The following is a 17,213-nucleotide window of genomic DNA, read 5'->3' as shown; positions in this document are numbered from 1 at the left end:
TCGGCAGAGCCTAAAAGCGAAGCAGACGGTAGGGGGGGAGATACGGATAGAGTCCAACTTTATTTTAAGTTTTCTATGTCCAGCTGTACAGTGAAGTAGTTGGTATCCCAGGTGTCTTGCAACAAGAAGGTCTGTGGTTCAAATCCCGGTCGGAGGTTTTTCTGCGGGCAGTTTTCATGTTCTCCATGCGTTTACACTAAAATATTTCCCTGTGTGTAATTAATCTCTCTTAAATAACTTTCATTTTCTGAAACGACTGGCAAAAATATTGACGTTTGATGCAATATTATTATTTTTTTTTATTTTTTTTTATGTACCTGTACTCAATTTGACTGAAATTTGGTGACTGACCACTGTAGTAGAGTCAGACGTGGGTAGTAACTAGTTACATTTACTCAGTTACATCTACTTGAGTAACTTTTTGAACAAATTATACTTTAGGATTAGTTTTACTGCACTGTACTTTTTTACCTTTACTTGAGTAATAATATGACTCAAGTATCGCTACTCTCACTTGAGTGAACATTTCTGGCTACTCCACCCACTGCGAGTAACATCATGATTAAAGATCCAACTTATTTCAACCAAAAAATGCACCAGAGAGACAAAAACCTAGACTTTGTGTTAAAGTGAGACTTCTTATTTGTACTCAAGCTTTGTTATTTTAATATTATCTTGTATTTGCTGAGCTCAATGTTTCATATGGAGGTCAAATAAACATAAACGGTAGATATTGTCATTGGAAGTACTTTGCGCTGTTCTTACATGCAAAATATACATTAACTGCTGTAAGTATTGCTTTCAAGATTAATGTTGAAAAACAATGATTTAAAAGGGTTTCTTGAAGGGTTGCCTGAATTTGTTGTATTGTAATTATGTTAGTCTCTGTATATTTTTCATTTTTGTCTTTAAAATACAAGAATTTGCACTTAACCTTATATTTTTCTCTGCCCGATTACATACATTTTAAATATTAAATCATCAGTTGTTATGATTTGTTACTCAGCACTTGAGTAACCTTCTTACTGAATACTATTTTTACTCTTGAGTAATTTCTCGGCTGACCACTTTTTACTTTAACTTGAATAAAAATATGTTGAAGTAGTGCTACTCTTACTTAAATACAATCTTTGGCTACTCTAACCACCTCTGAATTGAGTAAACACATTTCCCCATTGAAGTAGCCATCAGAAGATAGATGGGTACATTGATCATAAATAAATAAATATGATCAGTGGCAGTACTCAACAAGGCCGTGGCGTTTAAACGATGATCATCTTTCATTAAGGCGCCTAAAGGAAATATCCCCCACCAGCAGCCTGACACATGGTAGTATGGATTCAAGCTTTCATGTTGCACCAAATTCTGACCCATTTGAATTTTAGACTCATCATCTGCATCAAGGTAGTTCAGAGATGGTATTCTATGTCTTGGTTGCATCGAGTGGTTATTTGGCCCATTCTCCTCTGATCTCCAACATCACAAAGGCCTTTTTCTCCACACATCTATTGTTCGCTGCACATTTTCTCTTGCAAACCATCTCTGAAAAATGGCAGTGCAAGAAAATCCTGAATTTTCTTGCACTGTTTCTGAATGACTTTCAGCCCGAGTGGCAAAAAACCCACTTTCTTCCACAAGTTGAACGTCAGCTGAACATCTTTAGCATGTCTAGATGCAACTATGCATCAAGCTGCTGCATTGTGATTGGCTTGTTTGTGTTAACTACAACTGAACGGGTGTGTCTAAACCTGTCTGTGTGCCTCAGAAAAGGAGTGAGTTATCTATATATTTTAGAAATACGTATTTTAACCTTTGGAAAAGGTTAAAAAATGTTTTAAATAAGAACAAACTCAAGGTCAAAGGATCATTCACTTAATCCGATGGCCCAAATACAATTTAATTTTTGTTTTCATAGCCATCAAGCTAATTTTATTTCATTACAAGGGTTTTTGTATCTTTCAATAATAAACCACAGAAGATAAATGGTTTTATTTGAGTAAAAGACAGACAAAACAACTATTAGTTGCTGCAACAGCAAAAATATCTTATGTGGAAGTTTCTTTTTTCTTTTTATACCCATTTGTTTTCTAGTAGAAAAAACATTCATCAACAACAGCTTGTAATAGTTTTAAAATATACAATATATGAAAAGAAAACGACAAAGATGGCTCCGTTCGGCCATTTTTGTAGTATGTTGGTGGGCGGTGTAATGAACATCTGGAGACTTATCCACTTGTTGCTTCTGCATCCTTCAGCTTGGACAGAAGAAGAAATAAAAGTGGCACATTTTCGAAACCGCTAAGCTGGAAGTCCATGACCTTGTTTAGCAGTTTCACAGCAAATACTGTGACGTAATGGAAAACAGAGAGAATTGAACGGCTTGAAAAATATGACCCAAAAAGAATATAAAGATATCTACGCAGCTCCCAGACTACATTCAGCTGTACGGCATTCCTAGAGGCTCCAAGTACACAACAAAATGTATTTAAGGGCTAAAAAAGTGGATTTTGCATGTCCCCTTTAAAATAACACATTCTGGCAAAATGTCCTGTGACATCTAATTAGTTATTTCAACCTTTACATTATCAGTAAAATAAAAATAAATTAATTTTAGTATTGCTTAAAAGAGAGTAAACATAATATTTATATGCAATTCATTTTTTTCATCTCCGTACTGCTTTCTAGAGCTGGACAACATATTAAATCATTAGAAAATAAAAATGTGTGCCATATTAACATCCCAAAAGACGTGTTTTGGTACGCTAATATTACTTCAGGTGCCACGGCGTCCCGCTCTGCAGGTTAGTTAATAATCGTGAGCCTCCAGAAAGGCTTCGTAAATCTTCTTCTGACTGATACACATCAAAGTTCCTCGGGATCAGGGCATCGTCGTGTTGCTTTTTTGAGATCATTTCACCTACTTCATGTTGTGATACAGGTTCTATTTAAATGATTTCCTGATACTCCGGGTTCGGCACTACAACGTGGCTTGGGAAATTGAACTCAACTTTCCAAACGAGGGTAAATACGTTTTCACGGGAGGTCTGGTTGGTTTGGAGAACCCTTGTTAAAAACATTTGAAATCTACTTTTCAAAACTATTCATGTTATCCTTTTCTGATATTAAGATTTGTTTGATCGAAACATTTAACTGTGGAAAAAAGCTGTGATACCTTTTCATACATAGCACCCTGGATCTTAACTAGAGAACAGCTAAAGATCAAGGCGAGTGATGATGTGGATGAAGTGTTGGTTAATTGCAACTAACATCACAGGTATTTTCCTAATATTGTGCAGCCCCATTGCTTTCTTCAGAATTTGTCGTTTGCGAATCCAAAATCCTCATCCTTTGCTTGGAAAACGCCAGCCGCACAGTGACCCGTTTAGTAGCTTTTTCTGTGCGGCGGCCGGTACGGAAGCGCCGAGCCGACCTGACAGAGCGACACAGAAGACCCCGCGGCAGGAAGGGCCACTGAACTGCTCCTCATGACAGCCGACTCCCACTTAAAGAACTCGCAGCCTCTTCTCCCCGAGCTGCCCCTGTCAGCCGAGCGGCGGACCGGACAGCAGTAAAAGCCCCGGCCGTGGTTGGGACCGCCGTTTGACACGACCTGCCGCCTGGCACGCCGACCGCAGGCGCACAGAGGGGACGTGACCTTTGGCCCCTTGGCCGCCGGGGCCGCGCTGACCCGCCTGGCTGTAGAGAGGAGAGCGTTGGTCGGTGCGGAGGACAGGATGTTTCTGGGTGGGTGAGGAGACTCTGCAGTCCTTTCGTTCGGATCGGTATAAACCGTAAAGGAGAACTTCAGAGGCTCTCTGCATTTTGCAGTGTTTGCTTTGGGCCTCATGGCGGAGGGATTTGGAGTTGAAGTCTTTTCAGGCAGGAAGGCCTTTGGCCCAACTAGAGAGAAACTATTTGTTCGATCGGTTTTATCAGACCTTTCCAACTGTAAGTGTCCGGTTTTGCACGGATTCAGTTTGCTCCAATCAACAACTTTAGGCACAGCGAAACATCTATCCGACTCTTTGGCTGCTGACTGCTGCAGTTTTTCGTTTGTGCGATTAAAGGCTTTAACGTTTGGATTTAACGAGTTTAGAGATTTACACGTTATTGACGAATCTCTTGTATCGTTTAGCGTTTTCAGGCTTTCCGTTCTCTTCCGTTGCAGAGTTAGGGGACCGTCAGGTGAATGCGAGCCGTCCCACTCGTGATCTCTGCCGTCGTAGTCTGAAACATAGCCGACGTCTACAGACGAGATGGTGTCGCTTCCCGTCTCAGGCTCAACGGACGGCAGCAACACGTCGTCGTAAGAACCGCACCTCTCGTCTGTTTCTACTGAGAGCTCTCCCTCCTCGTCGTCCATGGGGGCCGTTTTCACGACGTCGGGTAGATCTGACAGGCGGCCGACAGTGGTGGAGCACAGAACGTGGCTGCTGCTGCTGCTGCTGCTGTGTGCCGAGCTGCAGTTTAGCAAACGTGTGGACAAAGGAGCAGGAGCCGCAAACCGTGCCATCCCCGGTTTGCCGCTTTGACCCTGCAGTGGTGCCGCTGTTACATTCAACACCGTCTTTGTTGATATCAGGCTTTGATACGTTTGACCTGCGCTCGAGTTCGGGGCCTCCTCAGAAGATGCACGTTTCTGACCAGCTTTAAGAGGGACGTTGGAGGATGACGGCCACTTGCTGGTGGTTAGCAAATTTTCTTTCTCATTGGCATTCTTGTCCTCTTCTTGCTTGTTTCCTGCAGAACGCGGCTTGTTACTGAAGATGGATTTGACCATCGGTGGGGCCTGTGAGGGATAAAGCAGATAACAGGGTCAATAAAAATAGAAACTCACAGTATTTTATTTAAAATCATTTTTTTCCCCTTCTGAAGTGTGGTACTCAGGATGGAGGAGGTTTTGACATTTTGTCACATTACAACCACAAACTTTGAAGTATTTATTGGGCTTTTCTAGGATAGACGGTAGCCCAACTCAAAGAGATGCAGAACTGTGAAGTGTAAGATGAATTATTGTTATCAAATTAAAAAAAGGGGAAGTATGAAATTTCTATTCTGTCCCATTTACTGTGATACACCCAAAAATTCATTGCAACCAATTTGTAACCCAAGGTTAGGCCCATTGAAACTTAAGATCTCATTTGTAGGAGTGTCTTGGCCAAACAGCCTTCAGAAGTCACCTAAGTAACTTAATCTCAACTTAATCCAAGTATAAATCCAGCTGCTCTGTGAAGACCTCAAAGGTTTGTCAGAGAGCATTAGAGAACAAACATCATCATCATGAAGATCAAGGAAGACATCAGGCGGGTTACGGAGAAAGTTGTGTAGGAGTTTAAAGCAGAGCCAGGTTCCACAACAACATCCACATTTTTTCAACATCTCAGGGAGAGCTTAGGTCCAACGTCTGAAAAACACGGTTAAATCATTTAAAGCAAACGGGAGGCCAATGATAACTAAAGGAGCTACCAAGATCCACAGCTCAGGTGGGACAACCTGTCAAAAGGATAACTAAACTTTGAGCACTCTAAAAATCGGGCTTTTATAGAAGTGCGTTAAGTTCGCGACAAGCCATGTGGGGGCACAGCAAATGTGCGGAAGAGCGGATTTTTGGTTAGATGAGAACAAAGTGAAACCTTTTTGGCTCCCAGGAAAAACGCTATGTGAGGTGGAACTCTTAAGGCCCTGAACACATATTATTGCTACTGTGACACATGGTGGTGGAGGCATCATGCTGTTAAGTTTTCACCAGGAAAGTGGCAGCTGGTCAGAGTGGATGGAAACATGGATGGAGCTTAAAGTAGGACAATCCTGGAAGAAAACCTGAGATTGGAGCAGAGATTCACCTTTCAGAATTTTTTATTAGGGGAGTGGTGGCCTAGTGGTTAGAGCAGCGCGCTTGCACTCAGAGAAGGATGCAAATACCCGGTTCGATCCCCAGTGCCTGCACTCTGGGTCCCCGAGCAAGACCCTTAACCCCTGATTGCTCCCCAGGCGCCGCACATGGCAGCCCACTGCTCCCCAAAGGGGATGGGTTAAGATGCAGAAGTGAATTTCTCCATTGTGAGATCAATAAAGTTAAATTATTAAATCCAATTTCACAATGGCCTAATCAAAGGCCACTGTGAAATGGGATTTAAGACTTAATCCTATTGAGAATGTGTTACAGATGTTGATGTTTACAGATGTTCTCCATCCAATCTTAACTGGAGTGTTTTGTTTTTTTCCCAAAAATTATCAAAAATGTTAATCTCTAGATGCGCAAAGTTCATAGAGATGAACAAGAATGACTTGCAGGATTAAGTGTAAGCAAACGATGGTTCTAAGAGCATTCAGTCGGGGGGGGGGGGTGCAGAAAACAATGCGTGCAGTGATTGTTTTCTGATATTAATTTGTAAAAACTCTTAAAACCAAGCATATTGTTCTTCCACTTGACTACTTTGTGTTTGTCCACACACTAAATTCTAAAATACAATGAATTTCATGGTTGTAACATAACAACCATGAACAGGTCAAAATGTTAAGGAGTATAAAAAAAACACTGAGCTATTATATGTTTAACCCACCCATCAAAAATTATTTTCCTCTTCTAAAGCAGTCTCTTAATCTGTAATTACAAAACTTTAGAAAGAGAAGGAGGGAATTGTGTCTTGTTTTCTGACGTCGATTTATTGGTGATTTAACTAAAATCAAGAAAATGACATTACAAGATTTCAACATATATAAGATTAAAGTACAAGGTTCATGCTAAGGAATATCAGGCGGCGTTTCTGGAGTCTGGCGTCTCGGGTGACCACTCACCCTCTCCAGACTTCGCGTGATCTTCAGCACGCATCCATCTCTCATCATTCTGGCCGCCAGCCGAGCCGTGTTTCGTGCGTCGTCTAAACCTGAGATACAAAAACGGAAAAAATAAAAACACGGAAGGATGAGAGGAGGCGAGGGGTTAATAGAACTCCAAAGATAGAAAGCGTCACTTTGTCAGTACCAGAATGTTCTCTCCCGGAAAACAGAATCCCCAGATCCTGAAGTGCTCCGTTCAGGCCTTTGGGTTTCCGGCCATAAAAGAGCTGAAGGTGAAGAAACAAGTCAGGCATGGCTGCATAAACAGATACGGTTTATATGCATCTGGTCTTGTATTAAAAACACCCAGGTTGCCCACAGCTCTAAATACAGCTGTTTGTTATATTCAAATCAATAAAATGCACGGCTGTTGCAAAGGTGTTAAAAATACAAAATAGTGCATGCTCAAAAAAGAGGAAGGAAAATTAAGCAGTTTTAAAAAAAAATTGCAGTCTTAAGTCTCCTCATCGACTTAAGACTGCAAACTGAACTTCTTATGGCCTTCTTTAACAACTCCTTTTCTCTCGCCGTCATTTCATAAATCGCAGGTTTATGGATTTCACAACTTTATCACCTGACCAGCCCTCTGTGTTTGTTGATCCGAATTATTCAGCTTGATTAATAGTTTAAAACATTCACATCATGTGCCGCATCAACTTGAATATTTTGAGGCATTCTGAATACGTGCACAAACAGAGTAAAAAAGTGATTAAAGCTGAAAATACAGAATGGATTAGCTGGTCCTTACCCTGTATGTGCTCCTCAGGTCTATCCAGCTGTTGAGCACGTCTGGTTTGTGAAGCTGTTTGCGTTTACACTCGTACTGCAAACAAACTCCAAGATCCCAGTCTGAAAACACAGTGCAGAGATTAAATGTGTTTGAGAACACCGTTTGCATTTTGAAAGACATCTTTACAACAAAAATCGAACGGCAAATTGTTTTATCTTAGGTTTGTTTAAATCGTTAACTTGTTCAGTCTAGTTGGTTTCATGAAATCCATTTTTATCCCCAACCAAAATGCTGAGACTGTTGTAAATCTCTTTATTTCTATCTTATAAGTGATACAAGATTTCTGTGAAAGAGTCACAGCAGTATTTTCATATTTTCTACTTAATATACATAATGTGCAATGTGGTGATGTCATTTTTGTCTGGAATGTTGTGTGCGCACTATATTTTTTTATAAAATTTATTTTTTTGCAATGATATTTATTTATATTATTATGTAACTTGTTCTGTTAGGATATGCAGCCTGAACAAGCTGTCAGGGTGAGTAACAATGTAAATCATATTCGTCAAACTCAAGACCTGGGGGCCGAATCTGGCCCATCAAGGCAATTTATCCCGCCATCAACAGCCAGAAATAGGCATATCATGTCATAAAGTAGAGGCATATATCCATTTAAAGTGTATAAAGTGGCTACAACTGTGCCTCTTGTAGCAAATGTTGATTTTTTTTTTTTTTAACTGTGTAGTAACAGCATCCTGCCACTAGATTTCAGCTTTCCACAACACGTTAAAAGAGAAAGCGATGCAGATTGATGAGTTCAAAGTGTAACTCACCCCGATATGATTTTTTTTTGCAGATAAACTATTTAAATTGCGCCTAAGGGTGCTAATTTTAAGTTACTGTGAATATTTTTTACGTTTTTATGCGAACCGGAATGAAATTATGAAATAAAAAGTGTCATCTATACAGGTGCAACTGGCCCTTTTAATGAATACATAATGCAAAAGTGGCCCAATGTAGAAATCAGTTTTACACAATTAGTTTGATGTAAACCATCTGTTACTGGATGCATTTACATTTTATTACTTTAACTGTGAATCAATGCACCCCGCACTGAAAAAAGAACAACACACGGCCTTTTTGATATTTTCCCAGACTCAAAATTCCACATTTTATGGATGGATGGTAATTTTAGACAAAGGGAAAAGGAAAACGCTTAAGCAGACCTTGAAATACTATGATAATAAAAGACAGAAGGAAGCAGGCTGGATGCATGGAGGGAAAGAAGGAAGGAAACAAGAGGGAAGAAGGAGAGTTGATAAGGAGGGAGAAAAGGAAAATTAGGATTTAATATTGAAAAAACAAAGGAATAAACACTGAAAGAAGAACAGAACTTTACCCAATGGGGAAAGACATATAAAGTTTATTAATAAGAATATCTATTTTTCCACACTTATCCAGAAAGACAGAAAACACTCAAATGAAGTTCTGACTTCCCCGGACCTCTGCAGCCTGCATCGGTATTGTGACATACATAAACCGAATGTTACCTGACCATGTGAGGAAAGTGCACAGTTTCTTGGAGGGGGATGAGGCAGAACATGGCTGCTGTTTGTTGGGAAACATCACTCCCTTCTCCAGCTGCAGGTTCTGCACCCAGCGGTTGAACCGCGAGAGACAAATCTGAAGGGGGACACCGGCTTCTACTTGTGCCTGTTTGACAATAGACAATCAAACAGTCAGATATATGTACATGGAAGCTTTTGTACTGTAAAGGCTCGGCCTGTGTCCAGAAACCTGTGTTATCCCAGTAAGCTCAGTGCAGAACTCGGACAGGAAAGGGTGTTCCTGAGGTTGAACGTAAGTATGAAACTCAGACACAACCTCCCCAGAGGATGTGTTCAGCAGGACAGCAGGGAATTCAACTGCAGGGAGGAGGAAGGAAGAGATCAATCATGGAGGGGGAATCAAACTACATCAAATCAAACTAATACAAATGCGACTACTTACTGATTTCCTGTCCATAGTTATTTTTCTCTCTCCAGCAAGTAGACTCAAAGTCAATCACAATCAGGTATGAAAATATCTGATCTGAAAGAAACAAGGATTTAGAACAGAAACTGTCCAGAAACACACGCTTGTTTGACTACAGTCTGAGCAATTGAAGGAGGACTCACTTGATAATGCTGATTTCTTTAAAGCAGATGTGGACTGACTTCGCTTTCTCAGTAATCCTAATTTCCTTTCAAGATAAAAAAAGAAAAGAAATCTAAACTAAATCCAGGTATTTAACAGACATTTCCATATGGTCTTTGACACGTTTCTTACTCAAAATCTCTCGTTTACGTTAGCTTTTAAGCTAATTCACTTACTTTGCTAGTTTTCTTGTAGACATATCCACCGTTAGAAGCGTTAAAATATGATCTCAACGTAAACGCAGCCTTTATACTTCATAAACTTCGTAAACAGCGAAAAAAATACCGCTGTTTTTATTCAAACGGCGATTTACTTTTCCGAGATCGATTCATTTCTCCTGTAAGTCAGCGAGGTCGAACGCAGAGCTTCCGGAAATCACCTGAAGTCCCAGAAAACATCTATTTCCGGTTTAGCATTTCGCTTCAAAGTAAAAGCTCAATTGTTGGCGTTGATAAAATATGTATAAACACCAGGAATGACGCGAAGAACAGTTGTGTATGTATCAACAAGCAAAGCGAGAAATACTTGAATAAGTGTTTAAGAATCTTCACAATGTCCAGTAAATGCAAATTGAGTATACAATGGGAGTTTATTCTGAAAGGCAGTTAAAGGAAGTAGCCCCATTATTTTTCCGACTTTAAACAACACCCAGTAACGTGGTTTTGGAAGTGTGTTTCTGTCCTTATGGACTCATCTGGACCTATATAACATCTGGTAATTTACTCTCTGAATAACTTTCACGCGTGATAAAACCTCTCAAAATTATAGGCCTTCCTTGTTAAAGTTGTCTTGTTTGGGCTGAAAACGGAGCCGGCGGACTGTTGAACTAATATTTTAATGTTTAAACGCGTTATTTCATGTGGGGAAAGGGCCAATAATAACACAGTCCTTTTGTACGCGTTGAAGATATTCGAAACTAGATATTCGAAATCCGGTTCATTATTTTCTCCCTGTTTACTTTTATCTCTGCCCTATCAGATTAAAACACTTCCGAATTAGTTCTCTTATTAAGATTAAACAAAGAATAGAAAAACCTGAACCAACTTTACTCTGGTCCTGATCGTATTGGTTTGTATCACCAGTACTGTTGACACGTATCAAAACGTTTTTCTTCTATAGGGGCAAAATAAAATCTCTATGAATGATTCTTATTGGACTGTAGATTGTGTTGGTATACAGAGAGGAGTTCATCTTCAGGTGATCTTCACTTTCCAAAGTCAAATTCAATCAGATTATACATCTTGGATCAAATTGTACAATTATTGCATTCAAGAAGTCACACACCGATATCGCAATGTTGATTGTGATATTGGGCTGTTACTGTACGCAATATATATATATATATATATATATACCGGTATATATATACGTATCGCAAAGAACTTTCTGGAGTGCAATAAATGTTAGCTAATTATTTGAGTACTATGCATTCAGGCTTGGCATGCCTGTCATATTTTTGGCGACACTGGTTTTAAAGCAAGAGTGATAGGCAGGAGGGGAGGATCAAGTCATCAAGAAAACACAGCTGAGCTGGTTGTGCCGAAAAGCAACTTTTCCTTTAAACCTTTTATTTTTTTTCTTGACAGACGGCTCGCTGTCTGGGGTCCATGTTCGCTATTAACCCAAAGCAGGAAGGGTGATTAATTTTTTTATTTATCGTTAAGCGATATTGTCATTGCGACTTTCACCACTATGTGTCACACGTCGACTGCATGCCCCAGAATAATAATCTTGTAAACACATCCTCTTTTATATAGACACATAAAACAACCAAGAGCATAAATTACCAGCGTCTGGCTGCTAGTGGTCACCTTAAACCTCAGTGAGGCAGCAAAGGTGCGCTTAGTTTTCCCGTTACTGCATTTAAAGCCACATTTCTGCTTACATGACCTAAGAATGTCATAACCTCTGTGTTTTATGAAATGTTTATTTCAGGATCGGAAGAGATAGGCAAACACAAATAAGGACTCAAACACTGTTTCTGTTAGAATATAAGGCCCACATTTATTACTCCCCACAGAACACAGCAACACAAAACAGCAAGCACTTCGCACACGCAAAGTAGCAAGCACTTAAAGCCGACAAGCTTTCAAACAGGCGTGTTGTTCCATCTCTTTCCATGGTTAGGACTGGGAAGTCGGTCAGTCCGGTTAGAGCACAATCCACGCGGCCGGCGTCCATACTACCCACGGCTGACTTCAACGAATGAGGGCGGTCCCCTCCTTTTTATACCAATAAACAAAGTATCAGATGGGAGCGAGAGTGGCCACTTCTCCCCCCCAACTGAGCTGTTCGTCCCGTTTCCAAAACAAAAGCCGTTCCCAGCATCTCAGCAGTGTGTGAAGCAAAATAATATTGCAAACTCAGATAATAGCGCAAATATAATCAAAATAAGGAATACAGAATCAGTCTTTCCCACAACACATTGTCATAGGGTCCCACCACAAGTTAAAACAAGTTAACACATGTTGTTCTTAGTTTTATGTGAGCAACATAACAGGCACAAGCATATATGTTGCTCTTAGTTTAAAAATAAGCAGTTTTTCCCAAAATACATTGTCAAAGAACAAAAATTATTCTTTATATATACACTTACATCTAACTCCTCTAAACGTCACACTATTTGACGCGTTTCCTTCCCCTTAGACACATCAGCCTGGCCATGGACCCTTCCCCGTCTTCGACAGTCACACGTGGCAGGAAGAGGAGAAGGGACGAAGCTCCATCTGCGCACGAGGGCGTCAGAAGAGTGACGGCTGAGGAGGACGGGGACGGAGAGCTCCGGCGAAGGCCTCCCGGTCCGGCGAGGCTCTCAGTGCGTCCCGGTCGTCTGCAGCAGCCGATCACGCTGGCCGAGCTGGTGGAGCTGCTTCATTTTGCTGCTCTGGGCAAAGCAGGAGGCCTCAAGCAGCCAAGGTACCGTTCTTCTTCCGTCGGCCCAAATCTCCCGACTGTCTGTGCTTTTGACTCATTCCTACCCGATTCCTCTGTTCATGCCTCGCTGCTCGCGTCAGCTGGTGCCGTGTCCACCATCAACGCAAGGTGAGCGGTATAAATGTCGCCGTCGTGGAGGGCCTGACGCAGAGCCTGTTCTACAAGAACTACCTCTCGATGGAGCACCTCAGGACCAGCTACGCCACCGTGAGTAACGAGAGGGAGAGGAGACGCACCGGCAGGGTTAATACAGCAACAAGAGAATTCCAAAAAAAAAAGTAATAAACAAAGCAACTAGACTTGTTTTTCATAGTTGAAGACATTTCGCTTCCTCTCCAGGAAGCTTTCTCAATTCAAAAAGTCTGGAGTAATGATGAGTACCAAGCTTTATACTACTGCCAAACAAAGGCCTTGTAATGGCTTAGATAACATGCAAATTCAACCGAAACAGGTCCACCCCTTAGTAATGGGCGGTCGTTAAAGTCATTAAGCCAGCAGATTGAACCAAAACAGCTGTTTTTATTTGTTCGTTCATAACAGAGGATTACCTTCACGCCGTCATCTAACAATGCAGCTTCTGAGATCTTCAGCCGCGAAGTTCCTAACATGGACCTTTCATGTGTTTCCAAACCGGAGGAGACGCTTCATAAGGGTGAGAAGGGAAGCTCGAGCGTTGCTGCTTTTGGTAAAACTGTTAATTAACAGGATGTACTCTAATAAACCATGTGAAAACATAATTTCTAATCGTTATTCTACACTTTTGTTGCCGTGTGTAGTCGTCCTTAAAGGGAACTTACTGTATATCTTCAGAAACTGTATTTTCTGTTATGAGGCCGTGTTTCAGGGGGGGGTTCACTGAGCGAGTTCTCCGTCTGAGGAACTCTTTTGTGCGTTTGTGCTCTGCCGCAGCCCTGAAGCATCACCCGGTCATCACTGCGTTTGGCACACAGAGGAGAGGACTGACTGCGTATGTGCTAAGCCAACCACAGATGATCAAACATCACTATCCGGTCAAGGGTAACAATGTGTTTTGATTTCAGAATTTTTTTTAAACTTTTAATTAGATTTTTTTTTGTTTCATAATAAAGGTTTAATATGTACTTAATAAAAAAAATAGAAGGTGAGTGTTTGTTATTCCAGCTGAATCTTTTATATTAAGGCAGAACTGCCCATTACCGAAGTTCTGGCCATCATGGCTGTCGTTGGTACTCGTTTTTATACGGCTTCAGGGGCTCCATGTTGTTTTAAATGTTATGTCATGTGCTTTCACTGATAGACTAAGGTTATTTTTGATTTATCCAGGCCCAGTGAAAGGAAGTTTTTTTTTAGCTTGACCCCTGAACGTGGATGTTTTCTTCACTTTCATTTGATCCAGGATTACCAGGTTTTGAGGAGTTTTTGTGCACAAGCAGCGATGTCTGCCTCACCGATGACAGCCCACTGTATGGACTCGACTGTGAAATGGTGAGCCCATCCATCCATCCATCCATCCATCCATCCATCCATCCATCCATCCATCCATCCATCCATCCATCCATCCGTCCATCCATCCATCCTCCATTTGTCCATCCTCTATTTGTCCAATCATCCATCCATCCATCCATCCATCCATCTGTGCATTCATCCATCCATCTGTGCATTCATTCATCCATCCATCCATCCATCTGTGCATCCATCCATCTGTGCATTCATTCATCCATCCATTCATTCATCTGTGCATCTATCCATCTGTGCATCCATCCATCCATCTGTGCATCCATCCATCCATCCGTGCATCCATCCATCCATCCGTCCATCTGTGCATTCATCCATCCATCTGTGCATCCATCCATCCATCCATCTGTGCATCCATCCATCTGTGCATTCATTCATTCATCTGTGCATCCATCCATCTGTGCATCCATCCATCCATCCATCCATCCACCCATTCATCCATCCATCCATCCATTCATCCATCTGTGCATTCATTCATCCATCCATCCATCCATCCATCTGTGCATCCATTCATCCATCCATCTGTGCATTCATCCATTCATTCATCTGTGCATCCATCCATCTGTGCATCCATCCATCTGTGCATCCATCCATCCATCCATCCATCCATCTGTGCATTCATTCATCCATCCATCTGTGCATTCATCCATTCATTCATCTGTGCATCCATCCATCTGTGCATCCATCCATCTATCCATCCATCCATCCATCCATCCATCCATCCATCCATTCATCCATCCACCCATCTGTGCATTCATTCATCCATCCATCCATCTGTGCATCCATCCATCTGTGCATTCATTCATCCATCTGTGCATTCATCCATTCATCCATCCATCCATCCATCTGTGCATTCATCCATTCATTCATCTGTGCATCCATCCATCTGTGCATTCATTCATCCATTCATTCATCTGTGCATCCATCCATCCATCTGTGCATCCATCCATCTATCCAACCAGCCATCCATCCATCTGTGCATTCATCCATCCATTCATCCATCTGTGCATTCATCCATCCATCCATCCTCACAGTCTGTGGATTTTGCAGATATTGTATTTAATTATTTCATATCTGGTACATTTCTAAAGATATTTTAGAAATTTCCCCAAAATGGACCGGGAACGTGGGTAATTTTGGTGCTTTAACATGGAATATGTGTGGGACCTCTGTGTCGTACATTATAATAACTTTTTATGTTTTTGCATCATTCATTTTTAATTGTGTAGTCTAAACTTCTACTTATACATTCATGTATAATCAGACCTAACTGAGCCTGTTTTCAGCTGCAGCGCTTAAAATGTCCTGATCTAGGTTGTGTAAAATGAGTAAACCATACAAAAATAACCCTCCTACCCCGTGCAATACTTTGTTTTACGATTACTTCATAAAATGTAGCGTTGTAGTCGTCATACAGTTTCTTCTTCTGTTCCCGCTGTGTTACAGTGTCTGACAGAAAAGGGAAATGAGCTGGCTCGTGTTTCTCTGGTGGACAGTGATGGGAATTGTGTGCTGGATCAGCTGGTGAAACCTCAAAACCGTGTCTTGAACTACCTGACAAAGTAAGACACGAAGTGCACATTTTTCCCTGTGAGCATACAGAGTTTTATTTGTGCCTTATGCCTGAAGGTAAATTTAGATTTTTGTTTGTCTTCTCAGGTTCTCGGGGATCACTGCAGCCATGTTGAGACCAATCACGACCACCCTGCGGGATGTTCAGACAAAGATCAGGACTTTGTTACCAGACGACGCGGTTCTGGTGGGTCATTCCCTCAACCATGACCTCATCGCACTGAAAGTAAGTGACCAAGAGTTTTGAATTTTGTTCAGTCTTGGACTAGAGAATCAAAGAAAGGAATCTGAACATTTACATTACTGTAAATGTTCAGACACCAAATTACATTTTATCTTAATTATCAAGGTCTCCAACCTTAGTACGTTTTTTTTTGGGACTATGTTTCTTTCTACTTTCCATGTTTGCTTTAGGCTTGCTTATTATCCTTTTAAAGGTTCAGACACTTTTTTTTTTTTGGTAGAATTAGTGATGTTTCCACAGTTCAGGAGAGCAGGAAGAGTGCAAAGTATTTTCAGTTAACGGTTTATCTTTGTCTGTAAGTAACCATAAAACGACAGTTTACAAAGATTGTTAAAATCTTGGAGAACAAGAAAGGAGAAACACATTTTAGATTACTTTAATTATAGCTGTAGGAGCATTTGGTTTGTGTAGTGGCTTCCAAATTTAATTAAATAATTCACTATCACCGACCAAGGAGAGATGCATATAATTTAATTGACAGAGCTATTGCTGCCCTTAACTTCATCTACTTGTTTTTCACTCGCATAGAAAGTGTCCCTTATTCAATGCCTTATGTTTATTTGTGTCTATTCACACAATGGAGCCATTACTAGAGCTATTGCTGTATTTAACTGCATGCACTCTTTGTTTTGCTCTCACATAGAAAGTATTCCTGGTTCAGTGCTTCTCTATTTAGCCGTGTTTCTCTCCTGGATTAACCCTGAAACAGATCTATTGCTATTAACTGCGATTGTATTCATAGTCTTTGTTTTTCCTTTTCATAGAAAGTACCACGGACTCCATCCTTCTGTGTTTGTCTGTGTGTCTTTCCTGGTTTGAGCAATTGACAGAACCATTGGTTCCATTTACTTTGTTTACTCCTTGTTTTTCTTTCTTGTAGACAGTACCCCTGGTCTGGTAATTCTATATTGATCTGTATCACCGTCCTGAAAAGAGCCATGGATTGAGCGATTGCTTCAATTAACCATCTATGCTCTTTTTTTTTTTTTAAAGTACTTCTGACCAGTGTTCTCTGTTTTTTCTTCTCTGTGGAACTCTGTCCTATTAACGCCCAAGCAGTCAGATCACATGGCTGCCCAATCTGGGCACCTTGAATCGTTTTGTTACTGAAAAGTGATTTATAAATAAACTCGCCGTGCTTTGTTACTGTTAAAGTAGCATGGTTCCTCCCCACTGTCGCCACATACTTCCTGAGGGTCAGAG

At 40.9% G+C, this 17,213-nt stretch overlaps 2 protein-coding genes across 4 annotated transcripts in view; one reads left to right on the top strand and one right to left on the bottom strand.

Annotated features, from left to right (window-relative positions):
• rexo5 (RNA exonuclease 5) overlaps positions 1-17,213 on the top strand; it is a 37,109-nt gene that overhangs the window by 10,495 nt on the left and 9,401 nt on the right. The window contains exons 1-8 of one of the 3 annotated variants that reach the window (XM_021311771.2): positions 9-28; positions 12,413-12,682; positions 12,781-12,907; positions 13,241-13,352; positions 13,610-13,717; positions 14,076-14,164; positions 15,641-15,756; positions 15,854-15,992. In XM_021311771.2, coding sequence (XP_021167446.2) covers positions 12,429-12,682; positions 12,781-12,907; positions 13,241-13,352; positions 13,610-13,717; positions 14,076-14,164; positions 15,641-15,756; positions 15,854-15,992 — 945 coding nt within the window. In that variant the 5' untranslated portion in view covers positions 9-28; positions 12,413-12,428. Of the gene's footprint in view, positions 1-8; positions 29-10,374; positions 10,481-12,412; positions 12,683-12,780; positions 12,908-13,240; positions 13,353-13,609; positions 13,718-14,075; positions 14,165-15,640; positions 15,757-15,853; positions 15,993-17,213 lie in introns of those variants that run through there. The other 2 variants (XM_012854648.3, XM_036137409.1) reach the window with 2 other exon arrangements.
• eri2 (ERI1 exoribonuclease family member 2) lies at positions 1,975-10,187 on the bottom strand. Its single transcript, XM_012854649.3, has 9 exons — positions 9,943-10,187; positions 9,748-9,812; positions 9,581-9,661; positions 9,368-9,495; positions 9,121-9,283; positions 7,589-7,689; positions 6,986-7,067; positions 6,799-6,887; positions 1,975-4,789 (listed from the first exon to the last, which is right to left on the bottom strand). Exons 1-9 carry the CDS (start codon positions 9,963-9,965, stop codon positions 3,383-3,385), a joined length of 2,139 nt encoding a protein of 712 aa, XP_012710103.2. The 5' UTR covers positions 9,966-10,187; the 3' UTR covers positions 1,975-3,382.

This window comes from Fundulus heteroclitus, chromosome 5 (genome assembly GCF_011125445.2).
Source record: "Fundulus heteroclitus isolate FHET01 chromosome 5, MU-UCD_Fhet_4.1, whole genome shotgun sequence".
NCBI lineage: Eukaryota > Metazoa > Chordata > Actinopteri > Cyprinodontiformes > Fundulidae > Fundulus > Fundulus heteroclitus.
The sequence above is the reverse complement of the archived record's forward strand: the minus strand, read 5'-3'. Positions and strand labels throughout refer to the sequence as shown.